The sequence below is a fragment of the Peromyscus californicus genome, unplaced genomic scaffold (assembly GCF_007827085.1).
Source record: "Peromyscus californicus insignis strain IS unplaced genomic scaffold, ASM782708v3 Scaffold_7__1_contigs__length_154581171, whole genome shotgun sequence".
In the NCBI taxonomy this organism is placed as follows: domain Eukaryota; kingdom Metazoa; phylum Chordata; class Mammalia; order Rodentia; family Cricetidae; genus Peromyscus; species Peromyscus californicus.
The window spans coordinates 13966970-13987004 of record NW_026294595.1 but is presented as its reverse complement, the minus strand read 5'-3'; the positions used below and the strand labels follow the sequence as shown (position 1 = coordinate 13987004).

Below are 20035 nucleotides of genomic sequence, written 5' to 3'. Positions count from 1 at the left end.
TCTAAGAACTGGTTTTGGATAGCCTCTAAGGGAAGACTTAATGGTCTTTGAGTAGCCCTGGGGTGGCGGTAGGGGTCCTAAAGGGATGGGAGCCTCACCTAGGGAAGCAGCCTTCTGGTCAGCTTCCAGGTGGGTGGAGGGGATGTCCGGGTTCTCCTGTTGACAGGCTTCTCTCCTGCAAACACAGGGTGAACTCCTGGCTGCTGGGGAAGGAGTCTTGCTTCCAGTTGCCCTTGCCCCGGGGCTCACAGTCATTGACCCCCATGACACACTCTTATGAACAGCCCTGACAGTCACCCACCATTGGAAGCCACCATTGCCACACAGGGTTACCTGGGATGGGGGTGGGGGATGGGAGGGACATCTGACCACAAGTCACCTTGATCAGGTGGCAGGTGGGGACACTTCCAGAAACCTGTGTCCCCCCAGCTCCATCTTGGCCCTTCACTGGGCAACAGCTTTGATACCAAGAAGGAATCAGAGCCAGGGGTATGCAGCTGGGCACAGTCCAGGAGGGGTAGGGGAGGAGTCTAGGCATTGAGAGGTCCCAGATGCTAAGACTGTCTCCATGCCTCAGTGCCTTACCCTGCCCATGCTGCACACCTTTGCTGCTCTGACTGCCAATGCGCCTCTCCCTGGCGTTCGCCCTTGGGGCTTCGGGAAACGCCTAGCCCTTGATTTATTCTGTTTTCAGCCTCCTGCAGGAAACACATTGGAAAAGTAAGATATCCATTAGACCCTCTCCCACCTCCTCCACTGGGGATCAAGGGCTGTGCTTCCTGAGACTAAAGGGACCCTTGAAGAGGGCCCCAAAGATCCCAATCATCACATCTCCTTCCTCCCTGGGAAGACTTTCTTTCTGCCCAAGCGTTGAGTGTGAGGGGAGACCCATAGAACCCGCACGCTGCAGAACCGTATGAACTGCCTGGAACGCCCTCTGAGCCCTCCTCCTGTGACAGCCTCCTGTGATGTACAAGGCAGCCCCTGGAGGCCCCCCAGCAGGCCAGTGCCCCCATAGCCTGCAGACGGCACATGGCCACACCCTGACTCACTCTGGCTTCCTCAGGACAAGGACCATCTCCACTTAGGGACTGCCCACACTGTCCATGCAAGCTCCAAGCATGGCTGTCTGTGGGCTGTCTCTCCACTGCCCAGGCTGCGCTGGGCTTGGTCTGTAGGTCGCCTGTGGGACAAGCAGACTGTGAATGCTGGCATGTATAGATGCAGGGGGGCAAAGGAGTGGCTCCCAGAAAAAACATCTGAAAATTCAAAAGGGATGCGAGACTTGACTGTGGCATTTGATTAGTGTGAGCACCTAAAAGATGTGATTGTGTTCCCCAAATTATCCTGTTGGATAATTAGTGATGTGAAGTCCTGGGGGAAAAGCACATGGAAAAACCATTTTAAATTTATATCCCTATTGTCAGGTGGGTGGTACACACTTTAACACAAGCACTTGGGAGGCAAAGGCAGGCTGATCTCTAGGAGTTCCAGGCCAACCTGGTTTACAGCCTTGTCTCAGAAAACAAAAACTTATAGCCCTCATTCCCTCCTTTGGGGAACCTCCCACAAGTGGCTGGGAACCCTCGCCAGAGCTGTTCCTTTCCTTGTCTCAGCACTATGCTGAGGCCCTCTAGCACTGTGAGGGGCATGGGCACTCAGGTAAGGGTAGGCCTTGGACATGGCATGGTCTTTCATAGCAAGCTAAAAGGCCAGACAAGTGGCCCAAAGCAGGGCCCAGCAGAGCCAGATTATACCTCTATACTCCTAGATCTGAGTCCTGCCTGGACCCTGGTAGACTGTTGGGATCCTGAGGCCCAAGGCCACTGGCCTATGGGACCAGAGCTATGGTGCCTTAAGCTCTCATCCAGAGCCCAGGATGAAGGCTGAGGTGGCAGGGTCATTGCAGGAAGGACCCTGGACTTCTCTAATGGTCACGCCGGGGTGTTCCCAAGAACCTTGCAGGAGCCATCTTCTGACTAGGGAGCGGCTAGCACTGGGTCATCAGACAGATGCATCATGGACCATCACTAACAAGCTCCACCATCACAGTCTAGGTACTTCAGTTCTCAGGCCCCAGGCTCTTCACCTGCAGGGTGGGTAATGAGCATACTCACCTCAAGTGACAACAAGGTCCCTGAGTGTGGTCTAAGTACTGGCTGACTTCAGTACCCACTGAAGTACACATGTGACAGCTAGTACACTCATGGTGAGGGGCATCAGGCCTAACAAATGTCCACAGAGCCCTAACAACAGCCAAGAGAGGTGTGACTCCAGCAGATGGGAAAGCCATGGAAATGGGCTCTGCGTGCCCCCTGCTCACCATTACCTTTGGACCCCTGGGAACCCCATCTGTCCTAACTCTCCTGGATAATCTTAATGCACTGGGAAGGTCTTGCTTCTTCTTATCCTAACTGACTTGGAATTCACTCTCTTGGGCCCCTAATGAGGAAAGTGGCTTGGTTCCGCACAGTCTGACAAGATTTGGCATCCCTCTTGCTTCTGAGGGTAGATGCTGAGTAGGGGGTGGAGGGATGGAGCTTCTGAACCCAGGGCGGTGACCCAGGAGTGGGGAACTCAGAGGTGGCACCAACTCACTGTGAGCCAGCCAGGCCAGCCAGGTCAATCCCTCAATGTCAGGCCCAGGGCAACCCCCAGAGAGAGAACTGGACTCTCCTACCCCACCCCCAAGATCAGTTCTGCCCTCAGGGAGGCCTCAGGGCCAAGTGCATGGTTCAGAAAATGGAGAATTTGATTTGTGTAAATCTGTGGTGTCTGTTAATAAGGATGCTTCTGACGGTGCTGGTTTCTAAGCTCTTGGAAATGTCTAGATAAACCAAGCTACAGCTAAAACAACTAGACCAAGTATTGTCTTTAATGCCCCCAGAGGAAGCAGCCAAATTATCTCCCACATGCAACGGAGTCAGCCAGTCTTCTACCATGAAGGGTCTTTGGTCACAGCAGGGGGTCATGTGCATCCATCCTCTTCGACTTCTCCCTGGGGACCTCCCTGTCCTTGCTTGACCGCTGGATACCAGCCTTGGACAGGGTCCACTGGATGTGGGGGAAGCTCCTGGAAAGATCCAGACAGGGATGGCCCACAGACTGTTTCCAGGGCATTACCTGGAGGAGGCGGTTCTTTGGCCTCCTGTGGCTTCAGCTGAGAGGCTGGGCTGCCATCTTTCTTGATGATCTGCATCAACAAGATAGAAGGAAAGATATACCCAGAGTCTGGGAGCCACCTGGGGACAGAACTCCGAGGACTAAGATGGCCAGGAGCCACCAGTACCACGGGTGCTAGCACATGGGCACCCAGGAGTCCCAACCAAGATCAAGCTGCAGACTGGCAGAATGGTAGGGGAGGTTTTCCAAACCAGCAGGGCTGGGGAGAGGGGCTCCCTAAGGGTTGCATACATGAAAGGCTGGGTGTTTCTGATGTTCAGGGTCCAGAGAGCTCGAGTGCAGCAGACCAGGGGGAGAGACGTAAGGCTGTTTTCCAGGTCCTGAAAGACACAATTCCTGGGGTCACTCATACTGTCCAGCCTCTGTAGAACCCCAGACGTAAGACGCATCACACAGCTTGCTGCTTTGGAGGTTAGGTGAGGCATTCTACTGCTTTCCCCATCTCTAAGGACCAGAGTTCCACACAGCCTAGGGCCCCCACTGCTGCTCTAACACTCTCCCCTCCACACCTGCCTTATGTTCGGGTCATAATGCTGAATGGTACTCTGCCCCCATGCCCAAACCTCTTCAGCATCCCTGACCATAGATGCTAGTGTCCGAAGGGGGCCAGCTCCACCCTGTGTCCCCCACACTGTGTGCCTAGGTACTCTGGGGTCTAAAGACAGTGTGCTCAACGCATAACCTGCAAACCTGGGGATAAGACCATATTTGTAAGAGGGCCATTGCAGATATAGTTATGAATCTCTAGACAAGCTCATCTTAGAGTTGGGCAGGTCCTAACTCTACAAAAGATGGGAGAGGAATTGGACACAGGAGAAAAGAGACAGGCACAGAGAGGCAGAGACTAGAGACAACCTTAGATTTAGGGACATCTGGAGCCAAAAGGAGCTAGAAGAGCCTTGCCCTGGAGCCTTTGGAGAGAACATAGATTTCCCACTTCTGGTCTCCAGAATTGGGGGGGGGCATACATTTGTTTGAGCATCTACTTTGCAGAATTCTATTGTGGCGGCCTCCAGAAATGAAAATGACATTGATCTCAACATAGAGAAAGACTAAGGTCAGGGAGCGGGGAACATCCTTCCTTCAACAGGGATGGAGGCAGAATGAGGCACAGGCCGAGCAGTCACACCAGCAGCCCATGGGCTGATGGAGGCAGAGTGTGCTGGAGGCAGCACCCTCACTTTCCTGGATTCCTACTAGTGGGACAGAGAGCAAACCTGCCAGGCCTTGGTGAGATGGGGACAGCCAGGAATCATGATAGACTGCTTCTGCTAAGGTTTCTGCCTGGGGGTTCTGCCCTGAACCAGGAAAACGAACTCCTTTATGCCAGGGAAGGGCATGTTCAGTCCTGATCCTTGCCTGGCAGCAGGGGGACATGGCCAGGTCTTGCTACTTTGACAGGTTTGTGTTCTGACCTGCCTATGGACAGCCCCAGGCTTGCACTGACTGGCAGGCCACATCAGCTCTGAGCAGCTGCCCCTGCCAGGAGCCCTCTGCAGCAGGAGAGGCTGTCGGGGCAGCTCCCTGTGGCACCCCATGTTCTGTGTGTCTCCGAGTATTTCGAGGGGCAGGCCTCCTGTGGGCCAGCCCAATGGGCACTCCGCTGTAACTCAGATGTGCCCACGGAGGCCTGGGTAATCCAGGTCACACACTGGCCTGGTGGCCTGGTAGGCAGGACTGTCTCAGCCTAAGCTTAATGCTGAAACCACAGAAGGCTGGGGCCGACCGATCGAGTGATTGTCTGTTCTTGGCTGGGCACTACCACTGCCCTGAACTACCTTGGTTGTCATGTCCACTCTCCACAGGTGGGCTTCCAGTCCCAGGAGTCATATCTGCCCACTTCAGCCTCCGAGGCTGCAGGTGCTCATCTGCAACTGGAGTTGTCTGGGGAGGTTTCCCTTCCTTCTGCTCAGGGAGGCTGCAGGGCAACACACAGCAGAACAGATGTGAGTACACACCCCACTGTTCCACCCAGGGTGCCCATCCCTGACCGCAACACTCAGCAAGCCCTTGTCTCTAGAACCACCCTGAGCCACATCCAGGGGCAGCTGTGGCCAGCTGTTCACTCAGCAGCTTCCCAAGCAGGGCCTGTGCCTCCAATGGCGGAGTGGCTATGGGGCCTAGGAGCCTCTGATCCTTCACCTTGTTGCCTGGGCCCACCATGTGAACCAGCCAGCCTGCCTCTTAGTACCCTGGGGAAACTCTAGAGGTTCAAAAGGAAGGGTTCTGCCTGAGGGCAGCTTCCGAGCCGAGCCCCAGCACTTTCACCAGCATCAAGTGCTATCGACCAAGTTCATGGCCAGGAATAGGCATGCTATCCTGGCCCAGCCTGCACCCAGCTGACAGGTGCAGAGAGGAGGGCACAGAGGGACTGTTCTTGCCAAGGTTGGCGAGAGGTACCAGAGAAAGCTCTAGAAAAATCTCCCCTCTTACAAGCCAGCCTGAGGCACTTGATTCATAGAGGTGAGCTTATTCAATTCCCACCCCCATCCTCAAGGTGGAGGGGGGAAGCCCAGGAACTAATGGCTAGGGCCTGGGTGGTGATAGCCTCCCCAGGGCTGGTAGTGGGGACCTGAGGAAGAGGGGATGCCAGGATGAGAACCGCCTCCAGATCACCCTACCCCGACAGTGCTGCGGCAGGGTGGAACAGTGTTTACTTTTGTGGAATATCATTTTAACTAGGTAAGATGTGTTACATTTGTTTCTGCTGCATTTGTTTAACGATGTAAAGATGTGTTGCTCTGCCTGCCTACAGCACCTGATTGGTCTATAAAAAGCTGAACGGCCAATAGCTAGGCAGCAAAGGGATAGGCAGGGCTGGAGGGCAGAGAGAACAGAGAGGGAAGAGAATGAGAGAAAAAAAAGGGAGATTCCTGGGGCTGGCCAGTCAGCCAGGCAGCTGCCAGCCAGGCACAGAAAAAGCAGCGACATATAGAATGAAAGGTAAAAGCCCCGAGGCAAAAACGTAGATGAAGAGAAACAGGGTAAATAAAGTTCTAAGAGCCAGTGGGACAAGCATAAGATAAGGCCAAGCACTCATTAATAAGTCTCCGTGTCATGATTTGTGGGCTGGTGGTCCAAGAAAGCCTGCTACAGTTTCCAGCATGGGGAAGCCAGGAAGGTCTTAATGGGAGAAGCCCTGCTGTTCCTTCCACCAGCCTGTGGTCAAGGGACACTCTTCATGCCCCTCCGAGCACGGGCAGGGACCTTACCCCCTTTTGCTGCAAATGGCCTTGGTGGCCAGGCCTCAGAGTCCAGCTGCTGCTGGCCATAGAACCACCCCTATAGTCCTAGAGGCTGGAGTGGTCACATACACGCCTTCTGCTGCCTTAAGCTAGGCTGTTTGTGTGCTCTTACTCCACACCCCACAGAAGCTTTAGGAAGCTCCACGTGCCCATATCCCTATCAACCACAGAGCCAGTAACTGTGGCTGCTGTTTGCTCTTCCCTGGAGCTCAGGTACGTCTGGTCCTCCCATGCCCTTCTACCCTCCCATCCTCCCGGAGCAGCTGAGTGAAATGGAACCATACAGCAGAAAGCAAATACACGAAAGGCTTGTTGTGGCAAGTGCCAGGGCCAGCTCCCCTCACTCCAACCCTGACCCACTCACTTTGCAACTTCTGAGCTCTCGGAGATTTCCTGGGGGTGGTGGCTTTGGGGGCTTCCAGGTCTATGTCCCTCTGTTTTCTGACTTGTGTCGCAGACCCCTTCCCAGGTAACCTTCATGCTGGGGCTGGAACTCTAGGAGAAATATCACAGGGCAAGCCTGGTGTGACCACATTCAGCTAGTCCCTTCTTCAGAAAAGAAGCAGGAGGCGGGTGCACATGGCAGTGGCCACCGCAGGACACCCTCAGCCCTGTAGATGGCACATTCCCACAGGAGTGGACACCAGCTGGAACAAGCTGTCCTGTCCCTTATCCCTACTGACAAACTTCTGTCCGAAGTTGCCCAGAGGCATGGAGAACTCTAGAGCCAGGCAGCCCAGAATCCCCTCTCCTGAAGGTTGGCCTATGGCAGGTGCTTCAGAGAGAAGTTCACCGATCTTTGTCCCTACCCTCAAGGTGAGGCCACTGTCCTTCTGCTTACAGAGTTATGGGGAGCACAGAGTGGCTAAGGTTCCCTTGCCCTCACGCATACGCCCTCTCAGCTGTGTGGGAGGAGCAGGAGCTCAGCTCCACGGACAGCTATTAGGTGTTTTGTCTGAGTGGCTGGCCTCTCCAGTGCACCCCATGCCTGTTAGGGACACAGAGGTCCCCACTGCTACTCAACTGCTGGCCCATCTGAGTGGTACCCTGGGCCTCCTCCAGCTAGACCATTACCCTCCCTCCCTCCCTCCCTTCTGCTAGACTCCCCACCTCCCACAGGGCCTTTCTTCTACCCTTGGTCTGTAATAACTGCCATGGCTTGGAAGTCTAAGCTCCTCCCCCAGAGTGCCTCTGCAGGGGCCCCGGCAGGTCATTTTCCCCCCCAGCACAGTCACCCAGTCCCAGACCCTTTCCACCAAGAGCGACAGGTGTGACATACAGGGGCGGGATGAAGATGCTGGGCATGCCCACCTGCAGCAGCTTGGTTCGAGCCTGGAGCTCCTGCCGCAAGTGGGCCACGGACCTCTGCACATCGAGGATAGACTGTTGATGCTGCAGGAGCTGCTTCCTGCCACGGTGCAGGGACAAGCACACCTTCTTCAGGTACTGGATTTCCCTCTGACGTTCCAAAGGAGAAAATATCCGGTTAGGACACCAGAGCAGGGAGGGGACATCCAGGGGCCTCTGCCTCTCATGCTGCCTGGCCCTCCTCTCCCCTCCCTCCTCTCCCCCCCGCCACCCCACAGGCCTTTTGCCTGACCTGCCCTGCTCAGCCTCTTAGTTACTGCTCTCCTCTGAGTTTGGTCAGGAGGTACCAGCTGGAGGCAGGAGGGAAGCTGGGGTACTTAAGCACCAAATGACTTCCACATGGAGCTGGTACAGCTTGTTTTCTCTCTCTCTCTCTCTCTCTCTCTCTCTCTCTCTCTCTGTGTGTGTGTGTGTGTGTGTGTGTGTGTGTGTGTGTGTGTGTGTGTGTGTGTTGGCCACTGCCCTGCCTCTGTAACACCCCTCTATTATAAAAGCCCCCCAAGACCTAGGAAACAGACACTGCTGTTCAGCGGGGACTTGAGCTCCCAGAGGCTAAGCTACTTGTTGCAGGCCACAGTTAGCAGGAGGCTAAGCCTGGGTTAGAACCAGGGATGTAGGGCCATGTGCTGTCCTAGATTTGCAGTCCTCTGACCACGGGCTCTTCCAGGTACCACACAGTTCTGAGCATCACTGGAGGGTGGCAAGAGCTCAAGGATGTTCTGTGGCATAGGGGTATTCTGGTCCCCCCAATGGGAGGGCTGCCGGCCTGCTTCTGGGTGACCACTCCTGGCCCATGCCTACCCGCTCCTTCTCAAGCCTGCTGAGAGCTTGTTGTTGCTTTTCCCGCAGTGTGGTCTGTGATGCTTCACGTCCTACAATCCCCAGACACCTAGGAAAGGGGAAAAGCCACAGGCAGTCTTGAGAGTCTGTTCAGAGAGAGAGAGGGAGATCCACAAAGCGGGACCGGGACGGCTCCAGCAGTCAGGTACACCTAGACATCCCCTCACAGAGCAGAGTCTGGGGGTCCCAGGGGCCTCAGCTTGGGCTGTTACTCTTCTCTCCCACCATGTTTATTATTGTCTCCTGGTCTAGGGCATGAAGGCCTGAGAGGACAGAGTCTCCCACCTGCAGACCACATCCAGGCAAGGGGTTCTCCACTGACACCAAGGACTAATCCACCCTCAGCATGTCATGCCCAGGGTGGTATCGGGCTGTGACTAGAGGAACCTTTGGAGGCCAGCGGCAGCAAGGCCTAGAGTTTTCTGGATGGGTCTCACTTATATGGAAGTCCTATGTCTAAGAATTCACTCTAAGGAAACAGTTTTTCAGTGTGCGTCATGGCAAAAAGTTGGACACACATTAAAGGCCTGTAATTGGGGACAGGCCAAGAGAAGGCTGATGATCTGCACTGCCCACCTGTTGGCGGTTATGTGGCGACGTGAGGCTTCCTGGCATGCAGCAGCATGTGAAGTGTAAGCCCCCAGTTTATGGGACACACTGGAAATACTGCAGACAGCACAGAGACAGGGACAATGGCTCCTTTCCTGCTTTAGTTTTGTTTGGGACCTTGACTATCTTACCTAAATTTCTACAGACGCCCACCGCTGCCTGGATCACGGCAGCCATCTTTCTCCATCTGTGTCCAGGTGTGGTGGTGGGGGGTACACCGACCGGGGTGGAGCAGAGCCTACCACGCAACCGGGGTGGAGCAGAGCCAGCCACAAACACGAGCTCACCCTATCTGATGCTCCAGGCAGGTCAGCTCCGCACGGGCTTTCTCCTCCAGCACCAGCTCACGCAGTCGCAGCACTGCAGCCTGGTGCTGCGCACGCAGCTCTTCGTCTCTCAGACTCTGCTCCAGCATCGCAATAGTGAAGCGGTGGAAGGTCCTGGACTTTTCTGTTCCTGGCTCTGGTCTCCCTGTGCTCCACTGCAGAGAGGAAGAGCAACCTCGTCTTGTCACTACTGGATCCTCTCAGGCTGGGAGCACTCCCAGCTCTCAGGAAGATGCCACAGACTCCAAGAAGTCCTCCCTAAATGCCCACCAGTTTACCTCCCTCCTGGTGTGCCCTTCTTGGCAAAGCACCCCTTCCTGACTGTAGGCTCCCAGAGGGGAGGCAGGGTCCTCATCATCCTGGACTCACACCCACCCCAAGCTAGGCAGGACACTTGTTTATCCTCTGTAGAGTTTTAACAAGGCAGGCTGGGCTGTGCATAGCCCTGCCCAACGCACCCTGTTGTCATGCAGGCCCTCAGCTATCACCCAGTGTGGGAGGAACAGCTGGGAAGCAACCAGCTGCAAAGATGGACAATGGGATGACAGGGTGACCCTCCCAAGACCAGGGCCAGTGGGGACCCACTACCCACCACCAGTATCATGTAGCCTTAAAATTGTGCCCCACTCTTTATACCTTGTAGGTGGGTCTATCTGAAAGGAAGAACTTGGCTAGAGCCCGCTGGGAGGGAGCTGGGTCCTGCTGCATGGGCTCCAACTTCGACGGAGAAAGCAGGCCGCGGTTGAGTCCTGAGGGAACCAGTGACATGTGCTTAGGGCTTTTCCTGCAGGAGGGCCTCACAAACGAAGTATGTCTGAGGCGGGAAAGGCTCACACTTGACCTCTGACATACAGCTTCACACCAGATCTCAAGGCAATGCTGGAACTCTTGTTCCCTAAACTGGGGCTCTGAAATGGGACCCACAGTTGCACACAGAACCAGACCAAACACAAGGTACTCAGAACAACAGCCCTTGCTCTCGCAGAAGGAGACACTGAGGCCAGAGGGGGAAGGATGTCCCAAGTCTGGCACCACGCAAGGACAGGGACACTGCAGAGTCCAGACTCCCTGCTAACCCAGCTCCCTTGTTGCTGACCCCTGTCCACCACCCTGATATGGTGGGTTTCATAGAGTAGGTTTTTTCTCCCCTCAAGACAGGATTTCTCCGTATAACAGCCCTGGCTGTCCTGGAACTCGATTTGTTCAAGGTTGGCCTTGAACTCAAAAAAGATCTGCCTCCAGAGTGCTGGGATTAAAAGCATACACCACCATGTCTGGCCCCCAAAGGCTTTTTACTTAAAAATTATTAAAGGATATTTTTGATATCGTACCAAGAAAGGACAAAAGGAACTAGACTCACCATCACATCTGAAAATGCGTGTTTTATACAGACATATTTACATACATTCTCACAGATAGGAAAGGGAATTTTTAAGACACTTGATACCAACAGCCCAGCACAGTGCTCACAGACAGATACAAAGGAGGTAAGACCAACGACGACAACAACCTCCCAAGAGAGCTAGGCTCCAGCAGAGAGAACAAATTGATGTAGGCAGATCCCCAGGAGAGGAGACAGAACTGAGTCTGGGGAGACAGACAGCTAGGGTTGATGGAATGGTATATTAGAGAGGAAACCACAAAGAGAATCCCATGATTCTATGCTTCTAATACTCAGCATCTCTGATTGTCAAGTGAGAACAGACTGGATCAGTGCAAGTTAAAAAGCATCCAGAAGGAGGCTGAGGGTTATGTGCCTTGTGACCCATGGATCACTGGGCAGCACACGGACACACTGCCTGGTTTGGGAGGTTTCATCAGCCCCAGTCTTAGTAGTGATCTGGATCCAACTGGCCAGTTACAGAAACAAGACCCAAAAGGATCAGATTAAGTCCAGTAACTACATCTGAGGTCAAAGCTTAAGAATGTGTATCTAGCTGGCGGCGGCAGCGCACGCCTTGAATCCCAGCACTCAGGAGGCAGAGCCAGGCAGATCTCTGTGAGTTCAAGGCCAGCCTGGTCTACAGAGCGAGATCCAGGACAGGCACCAAAACTACACAGAGAAACCTTGTCTTGAAAAAAAAAACATTAAAAAAGAATGTGTATATAGAGACTGTAGAGTGCTTAGCTCTAAATGGAATGGCAATATCACACCCCTCCCCTCCAGACTCAGATACTGTGAAAGAGGAGCAGAGTGATTCTAAGAGCCAGGGGTAGGTCACTACAAGGGGTCAGCGTTTCCTGGATACAACAAGGCAGTTGCACAAATGAACACAGCAGTTGATACGGCATGCACAAGATCTGTGCAAGCCCAAGCCAGACAGAATTCTAGCGTGAAGGTGGGGGAGGTGGGCAAGGAATCTAATCACTGGCCAAGTTGCCATGGGCATTTGATAGCTTCTGGGAAAGGAAGAATTGGTTTTCTTTGAAAGTGTGACCATGCATGGTAGGTTCACAAACTCTAGGGAAGGCTCCACGTCCTGGAGGGCACAAATTAGACTCTGTGTGTGTGTGTGTGTGTGTGTGTGTGTGTGTGTGTGTGTGTGTGTGTGTGTTGTGGGGGGATGGAGAATGTGAGAATGTGAGAATGTGAGAGTGAGTTGAGTGGTTAGGGTGGGGGTGGAGCTCAGTGATTTAGCAGGTTTGAATATGATCAAAAATACAGTTTGAAATTTTCAAAGAATTAATAAAATACTACTTTTTAACCATCATGTGTATAGAAATAAGAGTATCTTACACCAAGGTGAAGTCCACAACAGCCAGCAGGAAGCAGAGCAGCAGGGAGTCATCAACTAAAGTCATCGAAGAAGTTACCACCCAGCCTGAGGATCTGAGTTCAATTCTCAGGACCCATGTGGTGGGAAGGGGGAGGGAAGCACTTCCTGCTGCTGTCATCTGACTCCCATAGGCCCTGTTATACAGCCCCCCATAAGTAAACACATACAAAACAATTTAAATAGAAAATTAGTTTTCATAATTGTATGCATATGTTTAAAAGGGTAAGTACTCTTTACTGGAGGGATGGCTCAGTGGTTAAGAGTACTGGCTACTCTTCTAGAAGACTTGGGTTGGATTCCCGGAATCTACATGGCAGCTCCTAACAGTCTGTAAGTCCAGTTCCAGGAGATCTGATGCCTTCTTTTGGCCTCTGTAGATACCACGTAATGTATACAAGTGGTACACAACATACATGTAGGCAAAACACCCATACACATAAAGTAACAAATAAATAAAGGAGCAAGTACAACTATGGAGGATGGAAGAAAAGATCTGAATAGAATTTTCAAAGTGAACCTTTAAAACACTAAAATGAAAAACCACATTGATTAGTGGCAGATTAGACTTTGCTGAGGAAAGAATGCACAGCATCAAGTGTCCTAACATGCAGGTAATCGAAATTCCTGCAGAAAAAGAGAGGAAGAAGAAAAGGTATTTGCAAAAATAAGACCTGAAAGTTTTCCAAATCTGAAGTGATAAACCCACAGATCACCGAATCCTAACAAAGCCCCAGCACATGAACATGAAGGGAAAGCAGAGGCTCTCATTACAAAATCGCATGAAAAACAGAAAAGCAGACAGAGCGAACACACAGAACCCACAAAGCAACGAAAGGACCTGGGGGTGGGTTCCTTGCACACGGAGCAAAGTAAGCAAGATGACACTAGGGTTGGGGCTGTGCTTCCTAAGAGTGGGGCTATAGCTCAGTGGCAGTCAAGGATGCAGGAAGCCTGGGGGTTGACCCTGGCCCTCTGCAACACACACACACACACACACACACACACACACACACACTAACCTTAAAAAAAAATCGGGTGTATACATATAACCTCGGCATCTGGGAGCCTGAATTAGAATGGCTGTTATGAGTTAGAGGTCATCTTGGGCTACATAGCTCCGGGCCAGTCTTGGTTACCAAGTGAGACCCTGTATCAACAAATCAAACCAAAATTCCAAAAGGAGACAGATAAAGTGGGAGGGAAAAGAAAATAAAAGATAGAAGGAACAAGAAAAATGAATATCCAAGTGAACAACTTAAACCTAATTCTGAGGATAATCTCACTCCCTGTAAGCATCTCAATTAGAAGGCAGAGGCTGGATTAAAAAAAGAAATTATATTGCCCAGAAGAAACATACTTCAAATACAAAGACACAAACAGAAAGTAAGAGTGTGGCGAGGGAGATGCCCTTTTTCCTAGTCACAGGAAAGCTGGTGTGGTCTACAGATGTCAGTGCATGTTTTGGAGGGCAGGAGCTGTGGTTCAGGTGGTAATGTGCGTGCCTAGTGTGAATGAAGCCACAGCATAACCAGGCATAATAATGCACATTTATAACCCCAGCACTTGGGAGGCAGAGGCAGGGAGGGTCAGAAAGTTAAGGTAGTCTTCAGCTACCGATGAGTTCCAGGCCAGCCAAGGAGACCCTAGGTGAGATGCTAGCATAGAACCCTCCCCCCAAAAAAACCCCACAAACCAAAACTTACATACAAAGTGGACTCTAGGACAAAGCACACTGCAGAAGTGCCCTGTTCATCAAGAGCTCATCAGAATCCTAAAGGTTGATTATGTGCTATAGCACTAATAGAACTGCCCAGAGAACTAGAGAAGCCCACAATCGGACTCTTAAGTAGCGTGTCACCCTACCCCACCCCAACAACAGTAGATATGAGGGAAAAGCCCACAAGCATGCATGCAGTAGATGTGAGTGATCTGTCACCAACTGCTCTAACTGGCATCGCAGGATGTTTCGCCCAACAGAACATGTGGCATATCCCAGCAAAAGCCTGAGTGTGGAGATCAACAAAAGCCTACAGAAGTACTTTGTGGCCACCAAAAATAGACAGAGGGGCCAAGCTTTCCAGGGGAGTGGCTGTGTCAGGCTGAGGGTGAAGCTGTAGGCTGGTGTGACTAGCTCCTTGAGGCTTAAATCTTCTGGGAGGTTTTGCAATGCCGTCCTTAGCACTGTTCTACCTGTTACCTGCCAGCACATGTCACACAGGACACTCACCTGCAGAAACTGCTCTTGCTTCCTCAGGATGCTTCGAGGATCCGGTGTTGTCTCTATGTGGAAAGGGTGGTGATCTGAAGGGTCACGAAATCACCAGAGGCCACTGTCATTGCCTGAAACCTGAATTTAAGCCTGCCCTCTTCTACCCTGTGAGGTGGCATCTGGTCCCAGCCTTGGCCTCACCTGGATCTGGTTGTCACTGTGTTGAGGGAGACTGTGCTTGGCTCTAGGCCACCACACATCCGCTGCTGTTCCAGCTTTGTAGCCTTTTCTGGCCCTTGCTGGGTTGAGGGTTTCTCCATCCGCTGCTGTGAGGCAAGAGTTGATGTTGCAGAGAGAGAGAGAGAGAGGAGGTTTCACAGCCAGCCAGGCCAGGCCGGGTCCCAGAATCAGGCAAGAGAAACATACTGGGGTTTGTATATCACACACACCACAGGTCATAAGCTCTGGGCTCCAACAGAGACCATACTGCTCAGTGTAACAGACTGGGGTGAGTAGAAGGAAAAGACCCCTCTCCATGACCCAGCTCTGGAACCAGCCATGGGCACCTCAGTGTGGATGTACCCAGGACATAAGTGGCCAAAGCATCCAATCTCTCTTCAAGTAAGTTCATGTGGCTCTGTGCTCCCCTCTAGACTGGTGATGCCTCTCCGTATCCATGGGACAGTGCTCACTTTAGAAGGACCTCAGGCTGGGTGGGATGGAAGGGACACTGGGCAGGGGTAGCACACCAGTTAAAGCCTCAGAAAGGGCAGCCCACTGACCTTCAGCTGGTGTTTGAAGAGAAGTTCATCCAGTGCCATCTGCGTCTCCCATACCTCCTGCTCTGCCCGCTGCCGCAGAAGGGCCAGTGCCTGGTCCTGCTTCTGCTGGTCCAGCTGTCGTGAGAAACCACATTCCAGGCGTCACCTGTGTCTTGCTAGCAACAGACTATAAAGATCGCCCTGGTAAATCCCATGCCTGGGCAGGGCCTGACCCCCTTAGCAACCAACTACTCTTTCTATCTGGGGCTTCCCTATCCAGGTTGAGGGACAGGGGTGGGGGCTGCTTCTAAACCCTCAGCTTTGTGTTTTGGAGCCTTCTACTCAGCCTTGGGGGCAGAGGCTGCTCACAGCTAACCTCCAAACAGAAGAAGCCTAAAGGGGGCACAGCTTCACTGGCCTAGTATCATGGAGCAGGACATACCTTCAGTGACTCGAGAAAGCTCAAAGATTTCAGCTGGAAATTGGTCAGGTGCCCTCCATGCAGGCCTCCAGAATGTGGCCCCTTGGGCTCCTGCTGACCTGCAGACCACGGAGGAGGGCACCTGAGTGGCAGGTATGCTCTGAGCCTCTCTCCTGGTTCAGCCTCAGCACTCACAGCTTCTTGGCCTGCAAGGAAACTGAGGCCAGAGGCCGAGAGGGAAGGCCCACTACACAAGGACCATGCTAGTGTCCAGCACTTCAAGAAGGCCCCTTCCCTGCAGCCCTTCATGAGAGCATGGCTGCCATGTGGCTGTATTCCCTCCCTCAAACTTAGTGTGCCTCCTCACTCTGGTCACCATTCATTCCAGAAGCAAGAATCGAGTTAGCATCGGTGACAGGAGCCACCAGACAGACCCAGGTTCCAGTCTCAGCTCCGTCCTGCACTTTCGAAATGATCCTGAACAAACCACTGGCCGACCAGAGCCTCTGGGGGAAACAGTTTCCCTGAGAGGCTCCCACAATAGCTTTACAGGGCCTGAAAGCTACGGTTGTTGCCAATGTTGCTGAGGTGAGGTGAGTATGTGCTACAGACAGGTGAGTCTAGGGTGTTCTTTTGAATTCTGGAGTGCTCCCCCTTAAGTTACAAAGTCTCCGAGGGTAGCAGAAGGGGCTTCTTTTCTTTCTGATGCCCCCCCCCCCAGGGCCAAGGCTTTGAACACTGTTGGCGTTTCCTGCCCTGTGGAGCTTCCTTCCACCAGGAGGAGCTCTGGGGAAGAGGTGAGTTTAGGGGCTGGCTGTGTCTCTCTCCTGACCCATCCTTTGCCTTATCATCGGCCTCATTTCTGCTAAGAGTTTGCTTTAAGGGAGGGCTCAGAGAATGGTTGGCTTGAACCCTCTGGCCTGGATGAGAGGACCTTCCTGATAGCCCTTGACAACTCTCAGTCACTGGCCGGTCATGATACGGGGAGGGCTATGGACAGAATCCCAGTCCTCTGCCCAAGGAGAACCATCTTCCCTGGCAGACTGCATGCCATCATGGGCAGAGAAGCTCAGCCTCTTGGAGCAGGAGCAGATGAAAATCTGTGAACAATAGCCGCACATTGACAGAAAAAGACCAGGGAGTAGCAGGGTGCATCCACAGGACATACGCGAGCACTTGAGTACTCTTGTGGGACCCCCATATAATTGGGCACAACTCGGGTTGACTGAGCTCCCGGTCATTTGCAGGAGAAGAGGCTCCACTACTACGTCCAGGCCCTTGAGGAGACTAAGGTGCCTGGACTCTGTCACCCTCTCGTTCATGCATCTGACGGGGAAGCTCCTGGTCTCCTCAGCCATGTCGGTACCCCAACAGGTCACAGGATACACGTCCCTGAGCACTGAACTGTGACCCGGAAAAAAACTAAGTCGGCTCCCAGCTGAGATCACCACATGCAGAGAATGACCCTGCCTTAATCCCTAACTCCCCTCAAAAGACAATTAGGAGCCCCCAGAATTCAGCACCACCTAAAGCCAGGACTGTGGGACCCAGTGAGGTTGCCTCACGAGGGCCTAGCAGCCACAGCGGTTGATGGTAGGAAGGATGATAACCACAAGAGTGCTTAGACTGTGGTTCCTCTGCCCCCAGGGGACCTGCTGAGCCTGAGAGTGGAGCTTTGCTTCCAGAAAAGCAGCAAAAGGCACAGCTGGTGTTTATCTTTGTACATTAGAGGAGAAATACCGGGACCCAAGTTTGACCTCAAAACCTTGTATTAGAAAAAGGAGAAAAAAACAAAACAAAACAACAACAACAAAAAACAACTTGGGCATGGTGGCACACTCATGTAATCCCAATGTTTCAGAGATGAAGAATAGCAAAACCTGGACTCACCAGACACCCAGTCTAGCCTGCGTGGCAAGTTCCAGCCAGTGAGAGACTGTCTCAAAAAACAAGGTGGGGATGTCTGAGGAATATTATCCGAGGTTGTCTTCTGGTTTGTTCTCTCTCTCTCTCTCTCTCTCTCTCTCTCTCTCTCTCTCTCTCTCTCTCCCCAAAAAATGTTACATCACAGTTCCAGGTCTTGACAGCCACACATGTCTGACAGCTACCACAATATCCCTCATCAGCAAACGTTCCACCAAGCAGGGGTGTCTAGGCGTTGAAGTCCAGAAAGTTCCACTGGACAGCGCTGCTTGTATATACTAATGGCTGGGATTGAGGGCCTCCCTCTTGTTGCTGTTCCTGAGACCTACCAACATTCTGCTCAGGGAATGGCAAATGAGGCTGAGGGATCAGACAGGGTACCCCCCTTGTAAGGAGAGGGCCAGACCCTTGGAGGAGATGGCCATCTTGTCGTGATCAGGAATTGCTCTCGACTCCCACACAACAGCAGACTGCCTAGTCAGTCTGGAGGAGGAGAGCATATAAACCCAGCAGAGGGTGGGCAGAGCCCAGGGCATTCTGGGAATCTCACTCACTGTCTGGAGTACACTTTCTGTGGAGAGATAGGGCTTTCCTCTGGTTAAATGCTCCTTCTCAAATTTATGTAGATATTTAGTAGCCACGGTAACAGGGTTAGGAAGGAAGGCTTCTAAAACAGTGAAGCCTTATCGCTAAAGTGGGAGAGCCTTACCACGAAAGCCAGGAATGGACTTATTATAAAGGGGAGGGCTGGTTTGTGAGTGTACTGCATTAGGTATTTGCTTTCAGTTCCATTTCCAGTACCCCATAAACAGGGTCTGGTGGTACATACCTGTAGTCCCATCTCTTGGGAAATAGAGGCAGGTGAATCAGAAGTTCAAGGTCATCCCTGGCTATGTAGTGGATTAAATAAAGGCCATCCTTGGATACATAATGGGTTAAATAAAGGCCATCCTTGGCTACATAATGGGTTAAATAAAAGCTATCCTTGGATACATAATGGGTTAAATAAAGGCTATTCTTGGCTACATAGTGGGTTAAATAAAGGTCATCCTTGGATACATAGTGGGTTAAATAAAGGCTATCCTTGGATACACAGTGGATTAAATAAAGGCTATCCTTGGATACATAGTAGGTTAAATAAAGGCTATCCTTGGCTACATAATGGGTTAAATAAAGGCTATCCTTGGATACATAGTGTGTTAAATAAAGGCTATCCTTGGATACATAGTGTGTTAAATAAAGGCTAACCTTGGCTACACAGTGTGTTAAATAAAGGTCATCCTTGGATACACAGTGTGTTAAATAAAGGCCATCCTTGGATACACAGTGGGTTAAATAAAGGCCATCCTTGGCTACATAGTGGATTAAATAAAGGCTACCCTGCTTCGAAAGAAAGAAATGATCACAAATGGGAGGGTCTCGCTCTGTGGCCTTCTGCTGTGTGGAGGGGTAGCAGGAGCCCCAGTCAGTGCTCTCAACTTCCCACCTTCTGAACTGTGAGCCCACACATCCCTGCTCATCATAAGTTCAAGCTGTTAGAGTAGCCCTCAGAAACAGGCTGGAGCCCCACATGATGTTAATATTGTCAACTTGGCAGGGACAAGCCTCTCAGCAAATCTGTGGGGTTTGTCCAGAGTAGGTTAACTGAGGTGAGAAGACCCACCTTGACTGTGAGTCATAACATCCCACGGGCTCAGGTTCTGGACCGAGCACCAGCATCCATTACTCTCTGCTAGCATCCATTATCTCTGCTTCCTGACTGAGGATGCTATGTGACCAGCTGCCTCCAGCTCCTGCCGCCTGGCTTTCCACTATGACAGTCTCTACCTTTGATAACCTTTCCTGCCTTGGGCTTAATTCTAGTCAGGGATTTTTGGCACAGCAACAAGGCAAGTAACTAAAAAAATCAACCAGGGCCTTTGTGGGCCGAGGATCTCCACAAATGTACTTCCTGCCCCTCTTGGCCCAGAATTCTCACCTGCCATCTCCTGGTGCCCCTAAAATGCAGATTTTCCTGGGATAGAGGCTTGAGCTCTGATCAGTGTCAGGTATGATGTCACACTCAGTCAGTGTGACACGAGTAGTAAGTCCATGGACCACTGAGGTTTTTGGTAGTCTGGGAGCCTAGGAGAGTTGGCAGCTCTTGACTGAAGCCCCCAGATGTCCTATTCTAGGGGAGAAAATCTCCTGGAGCCAGAGACCAGGAGCCTCCACCTGCTGGTTCTCTCATGGTGTAGAGCCGATAGTCACCCCTCAACACACACACACACACACACACACACACACACACACACACACACACACACACACACACACATAGTTCTCAGCGCTGACTCACATCTATCAGGTACGTCCATGGCTCAGAGCCCAATC

At 52.1% G+C, this 20035-nt stretch overlaps 1 protein-coding gene across 2 annotated transcripts in view; it reads right to left on the bottom strand.

Annotated features, from left to right (window-relative positions):
• The window catches only part of Ccdc187 (coiled-coil domain containing 187), a 39621-nt gene that overhangs the window by 6261 nt on the left and 13325 nt on the right, over positions 1-20035 (bottom strand). The window contains exons 6-20 of one of the 2 annotated variants that reach the window (XM_052725588.1): positions 15761-15858; positions 15340-15453; positions 14759-14883; positions 14576-14628; positions 10208-10320; positions 9533-9726; positions 8598-8685; positions 7740-7886; positions 6793-6923; positions 4962-5101; positions 3415-3503; positions 3124-3193; positions 1053-1183; positions 586-698; positions 99-175 (exon numbers count right to left, since the gene is read on the bottom strand). In XM_052725588.1, coding sequence (XP_052581548.1) covers positions 99-175; positions 586-698; positions 1053-1183; positions 3124-3193; positions 3415-3503; positions 4962-5101; positions 6793-6923; positions 7740-7886; positions 8598-8685; positions 9533-9726; positions 10208-10320; positions 14576-14628; positions 14759-14883; positions 15340-15453; positions 15761-15858 — 1683 coding nt within the window. Of the gene's footprint in view, positions 1-98; positions 176-585; positions 699-1052; positions 1184-1797; positions 3194-3414; positions 3504-4961; positions 5102-6792; positions 6924-7739; positions 7887-8597; positions 8686-9532; positions 9727-10207; positions 10321-14575; positions 14650-14758; positions 14884-15339; positions 15454-15760; positions 15859-20035 lie in introns of those variants that run through there. The other variant, XM_052725589.1, reaches the window with a different exon arrangement.